The sequence below is a fragment of the Pelodiscus sinensis genome, chromosome 10 (assembly GCF_049634645.1).
Source record: "Pelodiscus sinensis isolate JC-2024 chromosome 10, ASM4963464v1, whole genome shotgun sequence".
Classification (NCBI taxonomy): Eukaryota; Metazoa; Chordata; order Testudines; family Trionychidae; genus Pelodiscus; species Pelodiscus sinensis.
The window spans coordinates 29286439-29304506 of NC_134720.1; the positions used below are offsets into that span (position 1 = coordinate 29286439).

Sequence of the window (18068 nt, forward strand, 5' to 3'; positions counted from 1 at the left end):
TAGTCATTCAAGGTAGCTGTGACTGGCCCTAATGGTGTTATGTCAGGGCCTGGCGGGACTTGTTGGCTCCATTCATACAATGCCTGCCCGTACCCCAGCCAGTCTCTCCCAAGGACTACGGGGTAAACTAGGTTGGGTACAAAAACCACCCTACACACCCACTCCTGTTGACCATCTCCTATCATTACCTTTGTCATGTGGTATTCCCTCATGTCCCTGTGTATGCATTGCATTTGCACAGGGGCCCCACCCAGCTCGGGGTTGGGGACTAAGTCGGCCCTCACAAGGGTTTGGCTACACCCGGAATTGACTAACGCATGGGCCCAGGTACTCCCTATCACTACCCGTATGGTAATTCGGTCCTGTTCTTGATGTTTAACCCCTGCTCCAGCTCCTGCTTTTCCCCCAGCCTATTCCCAAGCCCCTTGTATTCTAAAGGCCCAGAGCCCGGAGCTAACATGGCTCATGCACTGCCCTGGCCTACCCCCTTCTAACCGAGGCCTCATCCCTTTCTGGGAGCACAGAATCACCCCTACCACCACCTTGCCCACGAGCCCAGCTTGGCTGTCAGCTCCCGTTTCTGTGATTGCTTCTTTACTGAAACACCTAGTGGCATGGATAATTACACAGTAACGTGTTTTCTTCTAACAGAGAAAGTAATATTTATTGCCCTCTGGGACTGCCTCATCAGCTTGTTCTTACATTCATCAATCTGTGCACATGTTGTTACAGGTAGAAATTTTAATGAGGATGGAGACCTCATCGATTGGTGGACTCAAGAATCAGCACTAAATTTTAAGAATCAGTCTCAATGTATGGTATACCAGTATGGAAACTTTACGTGGGATCTAGCTGGTGGACAACATGTAGGTTATTCATAATTTCTGTGCATACATTGTTGTTTTGAATGAGGCAAACTGAGGGTATGGCTACACTACCCTCCTAGTTCGAACTAGGAGGGTAATGTAGGCATACCGCACTTGCAAATGAAGCCCGGGATTTGAATTTCCCGGGCTTCATTTGCATAAGCGGGGAGCCGCCATTTTTAAAACCCCGCTGGTTCGAACCCCGTGCAGCGCGGCTACACGGGGCTCGAACTAGGTAGTTCGAACTAGGATTCCTATTCCGAACTACCGGTACACCTCGTAGAACGAGGTGTACCGGTAGTTCGGAATAGGAATAGGAATCCTAGTTCGAACTACCTAGTTCGAGCCCCGTGTAGCCGCGCTGCACGGGGTTCGAACCAGCGGGGTTTTAAAAATGGCAGCTCCCCGCTTATGCAAATGAAGCCCGGGAAATTCAAATCCCGGGCTTCATTTGCAAGTGTGGTATGCCTACATTACCCTCCTAGTTCGAACTAGCGGGGTAGTGTAGACATACCCTGAATGTTTAGGGCCAAACCCCACAAATTCTTATTTGTGTGAGCAGTGCTATTCTGGTGTGTTGCCCAGATTATCCCCACTCAGAAAACCTGAGGAAGGAGACTTTGGTGGACGAAATCTCCAAGCTGTCATACATACTGTCTATCCCAGCAAGAGTCAGGGTTAACCACCACCTTCCCCCTCCTCCACCTGGTATAAGACCATGGTTTGAGACTGCAAATATGCACTAACATTGGGCCATGAACCCCTCCTCCCTTCAACTTCCTGGTAGAACAGGAAAGATAGTCTGCTATATTTTTGGCTTCATTTACTTGGAGATGGAGGTAATGTACATCTTAGTCTAAAATCATTAGACTTGCTACTTTCCCTGGCCCATTCAGTCTTTGCCCCTGCATTTTCCCTCCATTGCTGCAGTCTCCTGTACTCATTCAATCTGGAATTTGCTTAGAGTCTAAGCAAAGCTGTGAGCCATTCAAAGTTCAGTTTGAACAGCTTCATGAATTTGTCCGAACTAGTTTGCATATATTCACAGGCTGTGAAGTTAAGCAAAGTTGGCATTCAAAGAATTGTGGCTCTCTCATAGAGGAGAGGTCTTACATTAAAGGCCTGGATTAAGACTCAGGGTTATGTGAATTACATTCTTGGTTTTGCCAATTTCCTTGTGTGATCTTGTGCAAATCACATAAACTTTCTTTGCCTCCAGTCCCCATCTGTAAAAATAGAATATCACTTCCCTATTTCATCAAAATGACAGAATGAATTTATTAATATTTATGAGGCACTCAGATATCACCACAGAAAAGCTGTAGATAAATAACTGTTAAATCTTATGTATCTGCAATCCAGGTTTGGAATGCATACATTTGCATGAGTTTGCACATAGTTTGGTGGTTCACTAGAACAGCAGCCATATCCTGTGACTTCTCCCATGTAACTTCTCCCAGGGTGTGTCTAGACTACATGGCTCCATCGACGGAGCCATGTAAATTACTTTATTCAGCATAGTCAAAGAAGCGGGGATTTAAATAATCCCTGTTTCATTAAAATAAACATGGCCACTGTGCTGTGCTGACGATCAGCTGATCCGGCATAGCGCAGCAGTCTAGAAGCAGCACAGTCGACAAAGGTTTCCTGAGGCATACCGGAGCGATCGACAAAGGCTTCTTTTGTTGACCACGCCGCATCTAGACTGCCGCGCTGTGCCGGATCAGCTGGTCATTGGCACAGCGCAACGGCCATGTTTATTTTAATGAAGCGGGGATTATTTAAATCCCCGCTTCTTTGACTATGCCGAATAATTATTTTACATGGCTCCGTCGACGGAGCCACATAGTCTAGACACTCCCCCAGTGAACCCCCTTCGAACTAAAATACACCAAGTAAAGCATCCTCCTAACCAAACAGCACAAAAAAAATGTTGATGCAGGAAATGCCCTAGTAATCTAGGCTAGTTGAACTAGAAAGACTTTAATAACAAATGGTCTGGTAGCACTTTATAGACCAACAAAACATGTAAATGATATCATGAGCTTTCATGGACACAGCCCACTTCTTCAGATGACTGTTAAGAGTTTAGGAAGCTCAGACCCAAAATAAATAGGAGAGGGAAAGGGCAGGGGGAGGGAGGAAAACGAGGAGGGTGGGAGACAGGGAGCTAGAGGGAATCAGTAAGTATCTGAAGATTGGGGAGTTAAAATGAAGCAGATAAGAATCAAAGTCAATTGATAGTATCCTTCCTGACATAGGAGTCTACACAAAAAGCTGTTTGCACCTTCATCGGCTGTTAAGTTGTTAGTGCTCCAACCAACGGTCATCACAATTGAGTCCATTAGCATATGAATTGAATTTGCAGATTAACTCTAATTCCAATGTTTCTCTGTGTATCTGGCTAGTAGAACTGGTTTGTGACAAGACAGCTATTTGAAGATCTTTTAAACAGTGATTAGGAAGATTAAAGTGTTCCCCAATAGGTTTCTGTATGTTTCCTTTACGTATATCTGATTTGTGTCCATTGATTCTTTCCCGCAGAGACTGTCCAGTTTGTCCAATATATATAGCAGTGGCGCATTGCTGGCATTTGATGGCATAGATCAAATTACTGGATATGCAGTCAAATGACCTTTTGATTTGGAAGCTTATGTTGTTGGCTCCAGTGATGAATTCGCTAGTATAGATATGAGGGCAGAATTGGCATCGTTTTTGGTTACAGGGCTGGGTTCCTGGATGCTTATGATGTGGCTGAGGGTTGACTTTGAGGGTCTTTGCAGTTCCAAACTTGCGTTTCTCCTATTTCAGAATTTGAGTTACAATGCTCTTTCACCTGAAGTTTCTGCTGGGCTGCCTGCATTCTCGGGAGACAGCTTGTAAAGACTGGTACTGCACTAATGTGGTTTTCAGTTTGAGTTCCTGTTTCTTTCACAAAGAAGGTCACAAACAGCAAATGAGCACGAGCCTCTGAAACACTGTTGATCAGTGTCAAGGAGTGTGTTCCCCCTCAGCATTGGGGCCGCCTCGCCAGATAATGTCCCCACACGTCGGCCCCTCTGTCCAGTTTCTATAACCTTCTACTAGGATATATACAGCCCTTGAGGCCTAGTCACCAAAAAAAGCCTCTCCTGGCCAGGAAGTCATTTGTCCAGGGTACGGAAAAGAGTAGAAGAGGGACCCAGGCCCTCCCTCTCCACCGGTTCCCAGCCAGTGCCCTTCAGGCAGAGACTATTGCTCCTGCCTGCTCGGCGGGAAATCCAGCAGGCACTCCTAGCTTTGCTCCGGGTCGGCAACAGGCTGCAGCTCTGGCATCAGCTGCTACAGAAACACGGAGGGAGTGCGGCCTGACCTACTCCTTCCCCCAGCTGCCTCCCTACCTGGAGAGCTCTCTCTCCTTTTATATTCTGGCTCTGCTGGGAGCATGCCTAGCAGAGCTGGATGGGCGGGGCCTTCTCAGCCAGGTGGGCCTGGGCTACTCTCTGCCCTTCAGTGCAGGGCCTGTCTGCCCCGTCACAATCAGTAAGGGTGCAGCTACACAGCAGCAACATTTCAGAAAAATGGCCATTATTCCGAAATAACAATGCGAGCTGCTACACAGGAATTCCATTATTTTGAAATAAATTCAAAATAATTGACGGCTTATTCCAACTTCTGTAAACCTAATTCCACGAGGAATAACGCCTATTCCAAAACGGCAATTTCGAAATAGCAGTAGTGTGGACGCTCTGTTGCTGATATTTTGAAATAGCTCCTCCCCAGGGCCATTCAAAGTAATTACTCTCCAGTGCCTCCTGGGGCTCTAAATCAAGGTAGCACGTCAACATTAGGGAAGCCTGCCTAGGTCTATTTTTGAGGCTTCCCTGTAGCATTGACGTGCTATTTCAAAATGCGCTATTTTGGAGTATTTCTTCTGGAATAGCTTATTTTGAACTAAGCATACAGTTAAGATGGACCCTCAATGTGTGGAAGGTGTTTACAATAGTACTCAATTCCCTTGTGGAAGGCCATTTACTTACATTATCTTGTTTGTTTTGGACTTCTCCAGATAACCACAGGCAGTGTTCAGCAGTGCTGAAAGCTATTTGTATAATGAGCAGAATTTCAATAGGAGGGAACCTCCTGCTGCAAGTGGTGAATAAGGAGTTGGATCTTTCATTCTTACTGTCCCCTTGTTCAGGAGCTTCAGGGGGTAGCCGAGTTAGTCTGTTACAGAAAAAAAATAGTCTAGTAGCACTTTATAGACTAATAAAACATGTAGATGGTATCATGAGCTTTTGGGCACATCCCACTTCTTCAGATGACCGGAGTTATGAGTTTGGGATATGAAAACTCGAAATAAATAGGAGAGGGGAAGGGGAGGGGGAAGAGAAAGAAAAAGGGAAGGAGGTGGGAGACAGAGCATCATTAAGTATCTGGAGAATGGGTACTTAAACCTAAGCAGATAAAAATCTAAGTCAGTAGATAGATTCCCAAGACAGGAAGGATGCCACTCAGAGAGCTGTTAGCACCTTCAGTGGTTATTAAGTAGGTAGTGTCCCAAACAACCTTTGTTGACAGCTGACAAGTCGGTTCATTACCATACAGAACATGCAAGAGATGAACTCCTGTGCTGAGGTATTTTCAATCTAATAGTTATATCAATATGATCTCCAGAATCATTTTAAAAGAATCATTTGAGGGAAAAATAGTGCAGTTTTTTTCCTGATTTGTATCCACCCTCAGACCTAAATCTAACGATGAGTTGTCATTTTATGACCTCAGATGACAGGCAATTTTGGATTAGGATTCAATAAAAATAAAGAGCCAGGTTCTCCACTAGCATAGCTCCATTACCTTTAGTTTTACTATTTTGATTTACACCCACTGAGTATCTGTCCCAGAGTATGGATTAGAACATGAAGTTAAGGGACTATCCTGTTTGCTTAATATCCAGCAAAATTCCTAGTCAGGTTCCAGCAGATTTTCCAGTCTCTTTCAACATCATGAAGTCTGATTCTTCCCTGCTTCAGGAGTTTCCAGTGTACTTTGGCCACCCCTGGCCTGGAGACCATGAGCACAGATGGCAAAAGCTACACTGAGCCCAACAGAATTATCCAGACCCACAGTTGGGACAGTAGCAAAAGTAAAAGGGATGAGCTTGAGAGAGAGAAGAACTTGGAGTTTAAGGACACCAAGGACAAGAAAGACTAAATTACTAAGCAGACATCAGAAACTCTAGGCAAGAGAGACATAAAATGTTCATTGTATTGAAAGGGTGGAAAGTGGGATTTGGAGACTAGGGAGGCAAAGAATGTTCAGATGCATTAATGTAATCTTCTGTTAAATGTTCAAATTTGGGGGGGCTTGTTTGAAACTTCTGCCATTCACTTGGCTCTGCTTTGGAACCTGAGACACTAGCGGAAGCCAAAGTGAATAAAGAAATAAGAGAAATGCCAAAGTTTAGCACAGTAATTCCTAAGATAAAGAAGCTTTTCCTGAGAGAAAACTTTCAACTTTCTCATTTCTCTCTTCGCAGCTGAGTGGAATCAATACTTTGGGAGAAAACATTGCTGATAACGGAGGTGTTAGACAAGCTTATAAGGTGAGAAAAATCCATTTTCTCTCTGTCCTCACAGTTGAGATTATTAATGTTGAAACAAATGTATTAAAGTGCCTGACGAGAGCGGTTTTTATATGACAAAGGCAAAGCAACACTTTACTGTGATTCTCTGACATCTAGCCAGCTTCTAAAACAATGGAAACTTTGTTACCTTTTGTTCAGTATATTACTTGTTTTGGGGGAAGCGATTCTCTATTCCCAGGCCTCATTCATGTATTATTGTCCATTATAGATCTCTCTAGCTCTCTCTCTAACTATAGCTGGTTGGGAATACAGAATGTGTAGAATGCAAACATATTGTGAATCAGTGTCACACAAACTTTAACCTGACTGAGCTATCATATTGACCTGAAGGCTATGTACATCCTTTCACCAGCATGTTGTTTATGACTGGCAGAAAAAAAAAAAAGTAGTTTTCCAAGCTCCACCCACAAAATAGCTCCTGCCCACATGGGACATCTTTCACAGTAAATCGCTCAGATATTCAAAATCCAGGCCCGCTTGTTCTCAAGGCTTGATTCCCCCCCCTTACTGGGGTCCAAATACACCAGTCTGCTCAATGGGCTGCTTGTGCTAGGGTATGCTTTGGTGAGTGCTCAGATGACCTGCTAGGTTCTTGAAGGCTTCTTGGGTTTGAGATGGGAAAGTGGCAATACTTTCCCCGTTCCATTCTAGCAGCACCACCATGATCTGTCTGTCACAGCAGATGATGTAGAACCTCACCTTATGACCCTCTCTTTCCTTTTCTACTTTGATCAGAGTGAAATATTTCACCATGTTGACACAAAGTATAGCACCCATGGGGACAATGGGGCAGGTCAGACCTCTGAATGATTGTTTCTTGGACTGTAGATATAGACATCAACTGCATCAGTTCGGAAAGAGGAGCTAGTAGGCCATACTGCTAGATATAAGCTCAATCCAAACCCTGATTTAGAGGACTATTTGTGTGCAAACAAGCCAGCACAAATACACAGGACCTTGCCCTACCTCAAGTCAATGAGAGGCAGAGCAAACCTAGTACAGGAATTCTAGCAAATCAGCAGTATTACCAAGAAGGACCTGTGTCTTCAGAGTTACTGTGATATCACAGTATTAGAAATATGTGAAATGAGCAAGCGTCACTTGATGACAACAGATATTCTACAAGATCTTTGGTTCAGGGAAAAGTTGTATCACTTCTGCTGATGAATACTTTTTCTTCTTTTCAAAATAAAAAGAATACACAAACTAACAAATCAACGTAATTCCCACCTGGAAAATGGCCTGCATTTTCAAAATTTTCACTGGAGAAAACTTTCTTTTTTATAAAGAAATGTTAGTATTTGTCACCACAAAATCAGTTTTACACCAGAGTAGGTACGAGTCAGATTCTGATCACTTACAGTCTAGATATGGAGTAAGGGTAGTGAAGTTACTCCACATTTATGTCATGTAAATTAGACCAGATTCTGATTCAATAGACTTTGTAACTGAAACAATTATCGTAATTCCTGTGGTGATTAGCCTATGGATTTAATTAAATAACTTAACATTACTGACATGCCTAGAGAAGACAAAGAATTTTGGAAACAAATAACACGTGTGTGTGTGTATTGTGTGAAATTGGAGACGATGGTGATTTTTGCTGCAACTGAAACTTGTTCCCCCCACAGCTGCTCTGATGGTGGCACCTTGGAAAGACTAAGCTAGGAAGGTTAGCTGATTAAATAGTTGACCAACGTCTCTGTTCATACATTAACCATTCTGGAGGCAGATAGTGCCCCTTTGAGCCCTAGCACAGAGAGGGCTCGGTCCACTCTGAACTGGTGTCCAGGCACCTAGCCAGCAGACCTTACTCTGCATAGTGCAGGGTCCAGGTGGTCTGAAAGGAAGAGGGGGTGGGTAAAATGAACATCATCCCCCTATACTGCTCTCATGCGCTATAATTCAACATGACATCAGGCCATCAGGCTACTGAGGGTCAGATTTGTTCTCTAGGGCCTGCCAGATTTGGAAGATGGCTCCTCACTCTTTTCTGTGGAAGTTCAAGCCTTTCTGGTCACAAAGAGATAATAAGAGCAGGGCTTAAATTCATCTAGAGCTCTGGCAAATACTTTCAACCCTCCTGGAGTTTTTATAGCACATTTGGGGGGAGTGGAGGGTCTGGGAAAATTCTACGGCTGTGTCTACACTGGCATGAATTTCCGGAACTGCTTAAAACGGAATACTATTCCGTTTTCAGTTTTTCCGGAAAAGGAGCGTCTACATTGGCAGGCTGCTTTTCCAGAAAAGCCCTTTTTCCGGAAAACCATCTGTGGCCAATGTAGATGAGCTTTTCCGGAAAAGAGCCCCGATCGCCATTTTCGCGTTCGGGGCTTTTTTCCGGAAAAGACTACTGGGCTGTCTACACTGGCCCTTTTCTGGAACAGTGTTCTGGAATAAGGACTTATGCCCGAGCGGGAGCAGAATAGTTTTTCCAGAATAGCGGCTGATTTTGTACAGTAGAGCGTCGTTGCTTTTCCGGAAATTCAAGGGCCAGTGTAGACAGCTCGCAGCTTATTCCAGAAAAGTGGCTGATTTTCCAGAATAAGTGGCCCAGTGTAGACACAGCCCCCATGAATTTAAGCCCTGGATAAAAGGGAATCTCCCAGAAGTCCCCTGCCATGGTAAAAGCCATAGCAGGAAACAATCTAGCCCTAATTAGTGATGCTGAGAAAAGAAATGCACTGAGAGTACATGAGAGTTAAATAGGATCTGATCAAATATTCACTAATGTAAAGTTTGCTGAAACGGGGAGGTCGTCTTGCATTTTTTACTATAATTATTGTCACACAAGCCCAATTCTTCTCCTGTGCATTATCGTTCCTCCCTATAGAAGGGCGCATGACCTCTGAATGCCGAGGGCATGACATGCTACCAACTCTTACACTTTTCCTACTAAGACAGTGATATCACTGTGGTTTATTTTCTGTCAGTCAGTTGAATTCCTTAGGTCTCTTTTTCATTTTACTTATATCAGGATAAATGCAGAGTAAGTAACATTCTGAACTCCGTGGAGCTCCTATAAAACCGAGGGTATATCTACACTACAGAGTTTTGTCAGAAAAATGGCCATTTTTCCAAAAAACCTTCACTTACATCCTCACTGCAATTGCGTTCTTCCAAAAGTAAATCGAAAGAACAGAGGGATTTTTCCAGCAATGGTAATCCTCTTTCCAAAATAAAGAGCTCTTTTGGAAAAAGGCATGTGTGGAAGGGGAAGAGAGAGTTCTTTCGAAAGAAGAGGAAAGAGGAAAAAGCACAGGTGCGCTGGTGGCCATTCCATCCATAGTAATCACAGCTTAAATGTGAGATAGCATCCATTCGGTGTGGACGCTATCTTTGAAAAATACAGATTGCTTTTTTGATGCACTTTTGTGTGTGGATGCTCTCTTTCGGAAGAAGGTTTTTCGGAAGATCTCTACCACATAAAGGTTCTTTTGAAAGAAGTCTGCAGTCTAGACATAACCTGAAGTGAGAGGAGAATCAAGCGCTGGGTCAAATTGGCCTTGGCATTTCTTTCCTATGCTGGCATGGGCCCCTCTTTTTTCTGCAGAGAGCATGCCTAAAGGAGTCTTGCTGTAGAATGTGTAGAGTCCATGTTCCTTCTCATTATTGTTCCATCTTGATACGACAAATAGGAAACAATAACATTTCTGCTCTATTCATTTTTCAGGCCTATGAAAACTTTGTTAAAAAAAATGGAAAAGAAAAACTGCTTCCTGGGATTGACATGAACCATAAGCAACTGTTCTTCCTGAACTTTGCACAGGTATTGTAGCCTTCTTGAGTGATGGGTCTGAAAATCGTTTTGAGTTACAATTTCACTGTAAGCTGGAACTGCAGTCTGACTTTCCTCATTCTAACTAGAGTTGACGGGATTGCTAAACTGAGAAGTGTCCATGGCAAAGCAGACAGGATGTTAATCCTAGCTACGCACATGACTTCATCCAGGCCTATGAATGCCTATGAAACTGCACTACAATATGTGGGGTTTTATAAAATCTGCATCATTTCACTGAGATTGAATTTGAAATGTTGTCTCCCAGCATTCAATGTTTCATAACAAAACTAACTCAGCACTTCTCCTGAAAAATCTTATTCACGACAAATCGCTGTTTCTGATACGTTTCTAGATATGGTGTGGAATGTACCGTCCAGAATATGCTGTCAACTCCATTAAAACTGATGTGCACAGTCCAGGCAAATTCAGGTCAGTGTTGCTAATCTGTATCCTCAGCTGTAAAATGGCTTCTCATTATAGATATCCAAGCACTCTACCAAGAAGGAGAAGTATCATTGTCTTCATTTTATAACTCCATGCCTCTGACAAAGTGGTTTTTACCCATGAAAACTTATGTCCAAATAAATCTGTTAGGGTACATCTACACTTGCTCCCTATTTCGAGCTAGGGATGCAAATATAGGCGACCGAAATTGCTAATGAAACGGGGATTTAAATATCCTGCACTTCATTAGCATGATCTCACCGGTGCGTTACTCTGCTCAGCAGCTGATTTGAACCAGGAAGTCTGCGCTGGGACGCATTAGTTCGAATCAGCCGTTGAGCGGAATAATGCGCTGGCGAGATCATGCTAACGAAGCACGGGATACTTAAATTCCCACTTCATTAACAATTTTGGTCACCTACATTTGCATCCCTAGCTCAAAATAGGGAGCAAGTGTAGACGTACCCTTCGTCTTTAAAGTGCCACAAGACTCCTTGTTCATTTTATGGATGTGACACAAGGAACTGACATGACTATCTCAAGGTCAGATAGCAGGTCAATGGCAGAGCTGGAAATAGATTTCAAACTCCCAGACCTGCGTCCTTTAACATTTCCTCCTATGATCATGTTCATCTACATTAGAGCTCACCTCTGCTAAGGCTTTCCCCAAGATGGCCATCAGACAGACAGGGAAATGACTGAAGGAGCTGTGTGGCAGGCCTGAAGGTGATGGGTGAAATCCTGGTTCTGCTGAAGTCAATGAAAACTCCCACTGACTTCACTGGAGCAAGGATTTCACTTTGCATGTCTCTCTTTGCGGCTCTAAGAGCAGAGGGCTCAGCAAGGGAAAGATGAAGAAATCAAATGATCTCCTCACAAAGAGGGATAATGGAAGGGAGATGAAGGGCCTCTTTCTATGCTGGGAGCTTGTTTCATGAAGACACATCAGATCAGAGCTCAGGGGTGTTTTTGATTTTGTTTTGTAATTCTCTGGATTGGGTCTCAGTGAAGAAAGAGGCCCAATCCAGGCAGTTCTCTAGCACTGCATTGTTAGTATCCCTAGAAGTATGTTATTATTATTTAACTGCTCTGTGGCAATGAGTAAGGGTCACCAACAAGAAAGGGACAACGTTGTACTGGGCACTGTACAGCCATGAGAGACAAGGACACCGTTCCCCACCTATCCTTTGTAAGAGGGAAGACAAAAAAAGGCTGGTAACAGAGATTCCCCACCCCCTGAGCACCAACAGTCTGACACATTGCGGTTTACTTTGCCCCTCATCGGGGATCTGAGTCATGCCTAGTGGTGGGAGTCCAAATGCCATAGCCAAGGGGCGAGATAAAGTAGGAGCCAGGAACCAGAGCCAAGGGTCAATACTGCATTACCAGGAGTCAGGGAAGGCAGCAGCTGGTCTGGTGCAGAGGCAAGAGCAAGGCAGGGACTAGGGAAGGAAAGTCTCATTTAATTGGTTAACCAGTTAAATGTTAATTTTAACCAGTTAACCAATTAAACAGGGGCAGGTGGGATGGAATGGCCCCCCTGCTGCAGGCCAGATCACCCCTGCCTGCATCACATCCCATGCCTGCTGCGGACAAGAGCTGCTCTGTCTGGGCTGGAGCAAACCATCCCCAGCTGTCCCCACAAATCTGGAGCAGCCCCCTCTCCATAATGGGCGGGAGGCTGCACCAGCCCCTTCCAGTTAACCATTGACATCCCTAGCAGGGACAGGCGTGGAGCAAGGCTGGCTGCAGGGCAGGGTCTAGACTGGAGCAGTGGAGGAGCGGGGCTTGGAGAGAGATAAGCACAGGCAAGCAGAGTCACTGTGGACATGAGCACTGAGAAGCTACCAACCAGCTGCTGCTGAGATTAGGAGCCAGCCTACAGATTTCCCCAGCGAATCCAGGAGGGAAGTTCATCAAGCAGCTAGCTCTCTCATAAGAAGTACTGAGCAGGTACAGCTGCAGGGTCTTACTTCTGACAATTCTGGAAAAGCTGACTCCATGGGTGTGTCTAGACTGGCAAGATTTTGCGCAAAAGCAGTTGCTTTTGCACAAAAACTTTCCAACTGTCTACACTGGCCGCTTGAATTTGCGGAAGAGCACTGACGTTCTAATGTAAGAATTCAGTGCTTCTTGCGTAAATACTTTGACGCTCCCACCTCAGGGATAAGCCCTCTTGCGCAAGAATACTTGCGCAAGAGGGCCAGTGTAGACAGGCACCTTAATTTTTTGCTCAAGAAAGCCCGATGACTAAAATGGCCATCAGAGCTTTCTTGCGCAAAAGCGCGTTTATATTGGGCACGGATGCTTTTGCGCAAAAGCATCCATGTCAATCTAGATGCTCTTTTGTGGAAATACTTTTAACGGAAAAACTTTTCCGTTAAAAGTATTTCCGCAAAATCATGCAAGTCTAGGCGCAGCCCATGTGTGTGAGGGGATGTCAAGAAAGAAGGCCTTGCAGCTACATTTGCTCGGCTCTCCTGGCAGCTAAGAGTTAGCTAGGCTGCCTGACTTCCTCTTCCCTGCAAGGGCTGTTCCCAGGCAGGTCAGACTCACCTCCAGGATCTCCCCTAGCTGCAGGAAACACCACAGCTGTAGCTGTTTCCTCTCCACACAAAGAGGTGGCTGCTCCAGATGTCAGCCCTCCTCCCCCGTATGGAAAGGTTGCAGCTCCAGCTGTCAGGTGGGAGAAACATGGTAACCCAAGCCCTCAAATCCCTCAATCCTCACTTCTGGCTACCCAGCTCTGGCAGAGCAGAAGTGAGGGTGGCAGTTCCATGACTCCTCCACAATAATCTTGTGACCTTCCCACCATGATCACTGGGCCAGGACCCCTAGGATTATACCACCCTGACATTTCAGATGGAAATACCTGGAACATGGAATTGACTAATTTTTAAGACCCCCCTGGGCCATGAAATTGACCAAAATGGATCTTGAATTTGATAGGGCCCTGCTTATGGGGTGTAGGTGCCCAGAAGGTCTGGGTTGATTAGGTCCCTAAACTTAACCTAAACCAGAACAACAATCCATCTGAGCAACATAAAAACATTGTTCTTATAAATCCAATTGGCTACATTTTGTAAGAGCAACAGATGCCACAATATCTATGCTAGCCACAAATCATTATGTGAACCCTACCACACTTACACTCCCACTGATCACATTATCTACTGATACAGTTCAGGACAACACTTCCAAAGAGATTTCTTTCAGAACCCCCTCTCTTTACCAGAGAATTTTTGCTTATCCCACATACTCAAATATTTGGTGAAAGCAGTGACTGTTCCTGTGATTGTCATTAAACTGGCATTTTGGTGTGGGTGTTTCTATGCAATCTACAGATCTCTCCCCAAGGCACTTTATTTAAAACTCCTGCAATCAGCTGAATCTGGGCACAATGCTAATGTGGGTCTACTGCAGTTCTTTTTAGCGCTGTCTCAGATTTGTATTATTAATATGTACAGTTCATTAGTTGGAAATTATTTGGCTTGTTGTCTTTATGCCATTTATATTTGGATGCACTTTGTTTTAATGCCATTCAATTTCACTACTTTTTTATATCTATATAGGTGGCTACAACAAAACATGTTGCAAACCTTTTCCCACACAACTTATCTTACATCAGAAATCTCATTGATATTACTGGGGCACCTTGCCTAAATAATGGTTTGCATGATCAGGCCCAGCATAAAGCTCTACAATATAAAGCATTTTTGTACATATTAGAACCATATCTAGAAGTAAAACATATTTAACTAAACATATAAAAGTACAAGCACACAAATGGCTTTGTATCAAAAAATCCATAAAGACTCAAAATGTATAGGTTTTTTTTATGCCTATTGCATTTGCTGAAGCTGATTTATTTCTTTGTCAAGGAGGGATGGAGAGTACTTTTTATTGCTTTGTTATTTGCATTATACATTTTAATTAGGAGCATTGGATGGGCACGACTGAAGCTTGTATACTCCTGAAGTTGTTGATTAGATTACATTTAATACAATTTCAATAAATGTAGCAATAGAATACAATACCTAACTACAAAGAAATATATGTGAAAGGAAGTCTTAGATTTAGTGGTCACTAAAGAAGGAAAAAGAAAGGAAGTAGTTTTTCAGATAATTTGCATTTGATTCTTAGTCCATTTTAAAACAAATCAGTCATAGTAACAGACACAAGTCAAATCTTGCTTATGTGACTCACCTCAGTGGTACTAACAATGTAACTAAAGCTACCAGGATTTGCTCTCCACTGCCAATAAATCAAAAATAATGACAGCTGTAAGACAGATTTTATTACACACAGAATATTTTTGGCTATGGTTTTGGCAAAATCCCATTTCAGTGGCTCCAGCCCTAGGATTGCTCAAGGTTTTGCTGGATCATTTACTAGAAAGCCATCTTTATTTTCTTTTCTCTCTTCTATGCTGCTGATGGCTTCTGACAATACTTACCAAATATTCCCCTTCTGATTTTACACGGACGTCGCTGGACCAGAGAGCCCCAGCCACAGAGGTTGCCAGAGCCTGGGAACTCAGCCAGGCAGGCAGTCTGGAGAGCCAGTGTCCAGCCAGTGGGTGGCAGCTGGAGCAGGGCCAGGCAGGGAGACCCACTAGCTGAGAATGTAGCTCTGCCAGCCGGGGACATAGAGCCCCTATTGGCTGGATGCGTGGATCCACTGCTGGCCGGGGGCAGGGAAGCCCCTGCAGTCAGGGGTGTGGAGATGCTGCTTGCCTGGAACAGGGAAACCCCTTCAGTTGGGGACATGGAGGCCATGCTGGTTGGGAGTTCAGAGCCACTGTCACCCGGGGGCAGGGAGACCTTGTGGCCAGAGGAGCAAAGCTGCTGCCGACCAAGGGCAAGGAGCCCCACCAGGCAGGGGATGGAAGCCCTAGAGCAGAGCGGCAGCTGGGAGTGGAGCTCCGCCAACAGCTGGGGGCAGCACCCTGGCAAAGCCGGAGGCTTGACCTCTCCTTGTCCCACCAACTCTTTCCTTTGGGACCACTCAGGTCCTAAGGATGCTGGACTAGTGAGGCCCAACCTGTACTAACTAAAAACTTCTTCAATATTCCTCCAATATTTAGGTACTTCGCTACTTTTTAGGTACTTAGCTATTTTTTTACACAGGGCTTAAAGCACAAGCGAAGCTGTCTGAAAAATTCTCACCAAAACTAAGGAAAGGCCATATCTCTGCTCCTATGATGTTAATGAGAGTTTGACTCCAATATAGACATTAATGAAAATGGTATCAGGCCTGTGTTTCTAGGGGTCATCTTTTTTATGTAATAGGAAACGTGCAAAAACGTAGTTGGGCTGCTACAATTTTAAAGGAAAAAGAGGGATAAACTGAAAAAGCTTGAAATGATGGATGTTTCTTGCAAGACTTTGAGGTGCAAAAAATAACATGATTTTCATTTGGGTCTTCAAAGGAATCAGTGGTGCCAACTTATTTTGTTTTTATTTTAAAGGGTCATAGGATCATTGCAGAACTCTGCAGAATTTACCGAGGCCTTTTCATGCACCACGACAGAGTACATGGACCCTGTAAAAAAATGCCGTGTTTGGTGACAGCACTATAAACCATGCAGCCCAAGGACAAACTTCCCAGGCAAACAGAAATTTGGAACTTACTGGGATGACTGGAGGAAGGAAATGTGCTACCAAAGTCATTTGATAGCGGACCAAAAAAAAAACAATATGTGAGATTAGAGATTCAAAACAATTGAGACTTCAAATTAAGGTTTATAACAAAGCAGCAAATATATTATATAAACTGCTTTTTATGACTGAACTTTGCAAAATATAAAATCACTTAATTGAGTACCTACTGCTTCATTCTCAAACAACATTGTTATTATAGTTTAATTCTGTTTCCCATTTATTCTATGACAGATTTCTTTATTCTCACTGGGGAACGCTTAATCACTTACTCCTTTGAGAATGTATACTGATATTTCTGATCAGATGGAGGAAGACGATATTAAGCAGCACATTATCTTGGACATCAAAGTATAGTGATACAACAGTTCATATCAAAAGTGTCAGACTCTGTACCTTCTTCTGTCTCGATAAATGTGTTCTACCAAATGTTTTTTTTCATTTTTACTTGAAATGATTTATATGAGAAAAATCCAAAGACCTGTTATAATTCACTTAAATAATTTCTCTGTAATTATTCCAATGCTTAAAGGCTGAAGTCACTATTTACTTGGTTTTATTTACCACTTTTCAGCCAAAATGAAAATGTAACTAAGTTATTAAGTTTTGAGTTTATAATCAATAATGTTGTGATCAAAGACCCCTTCCGTGTTTTCTAAGAGTTTTCTTGCTTTCTCTAAATTTGGTCTTTTTTAAAGATTTGTAGTAATATATGAATCAGTTTTTATATTTAATTCTGAGCTATACTTATGACTTGAACTTAGTATTATATATATTTTAACAGTGACTGCATATAATTGAGAAATGTGGGTTACACATAATATGATATAATATGACAAAGTCTATACAACAGATCTCTAAAGGGAAGCACAATAAAACAACTTTTGAAATTCACGATTTCAATTTTTGGGGCCTGATCTAGTAAATACTTTGGCATATGACTTTGTTGATATCAGTCAGCCATTTGAAGTCAATGAAACTGGTTATGTCATTAGAATTATGCAAGTGTTTGCAAGATTGGACCCTTAATCGGTATTGGCAAAAGGCTTTAAACACACTATGATATATATGAAATGTCCTCAAGCAGTTTGCCAAGGAACTTACTGCTTCTTGTACTGAAGCCAGTTAAGACTTCCAAAATAAACACCAGATACCTCCAATGACTGCTATAAAGGGTATACTGTATTTTTAAAACTATGTTCCTTTTAGCTTTCTGAGTTTGTCATTTGAGGAAAACCTTTTGATAATAAATTGAAATTATGAGCCAACTGCTCACTATTGTCTACAGTGACTGCAGTCAATGTGTGTGGGGGGAGGGTTGTTTGTTTGTTTATTTGTTGGAGATGTTCAACAACAAAGATGTGTCATCTGCAATAGAGGTATAAAATTCCAAGGTCTGCCTATAATTATTCATAACTCATTATTTGGTGATAGCTTGAAAAAATAGATAGATAATTTTGAACCCAGAGAAATTACACCTCAAATGACTACACTTTGTCTCACATGTGTTCATCATACTAGGGGTATGTCTGCAATGCTATTTCTGGATACCGGAATATCCCGAAATAGCTATCCTGTGTCTTCACAACAAACCCGTTGTTTTGGGTTCACTATTCTGACATCCATGTAAACCTCATTCTACAAGGAGTAAGAAACGTTTTGGAATAGCACTTCATTTCGAAATTTGGTGT

General features: G+C 43.0%; 1 protein-coding gene across 2 annotated transcripts in view; it reads left to right on the forward strand.

Moving 5' to 3' along the window:
* Positions 1 to 17645, forward strand: part of MME (membrane metalloendopeptidase) — an 81866-nt gene extending 64221 nt beyond the window's left edge. For both annotated transcript variants that reach the window (XM_006123482.4, XM_006123483.4), the window contains exons 19-23: positions 733 to 866; positions 6385 to 6450; positions 10166 to 10261; positions 10626 to 10702; positions 16188 to 17645. In XM_006123482.4, the coding sequence (XP_006123544.1) occupies positions 733 to 866; positions 6385 to 6450; positions 10166 to 10261; positions 10626 to 10702; positions 16188 to 16287 (473 nt within the window). In that variant the 3' untranslated portion in view covers positions 16288 to 17645. The remainder of the gene's footprint in view (positions 1 to 732; positions 867 to 6384; positions 6451 to 10165; positions 10262 to 10625; positions 10703 to 16187) is intronic.
* The last annotated feature ends 423 nt before the right edge of the window (positions 17646 to 18068 follow it).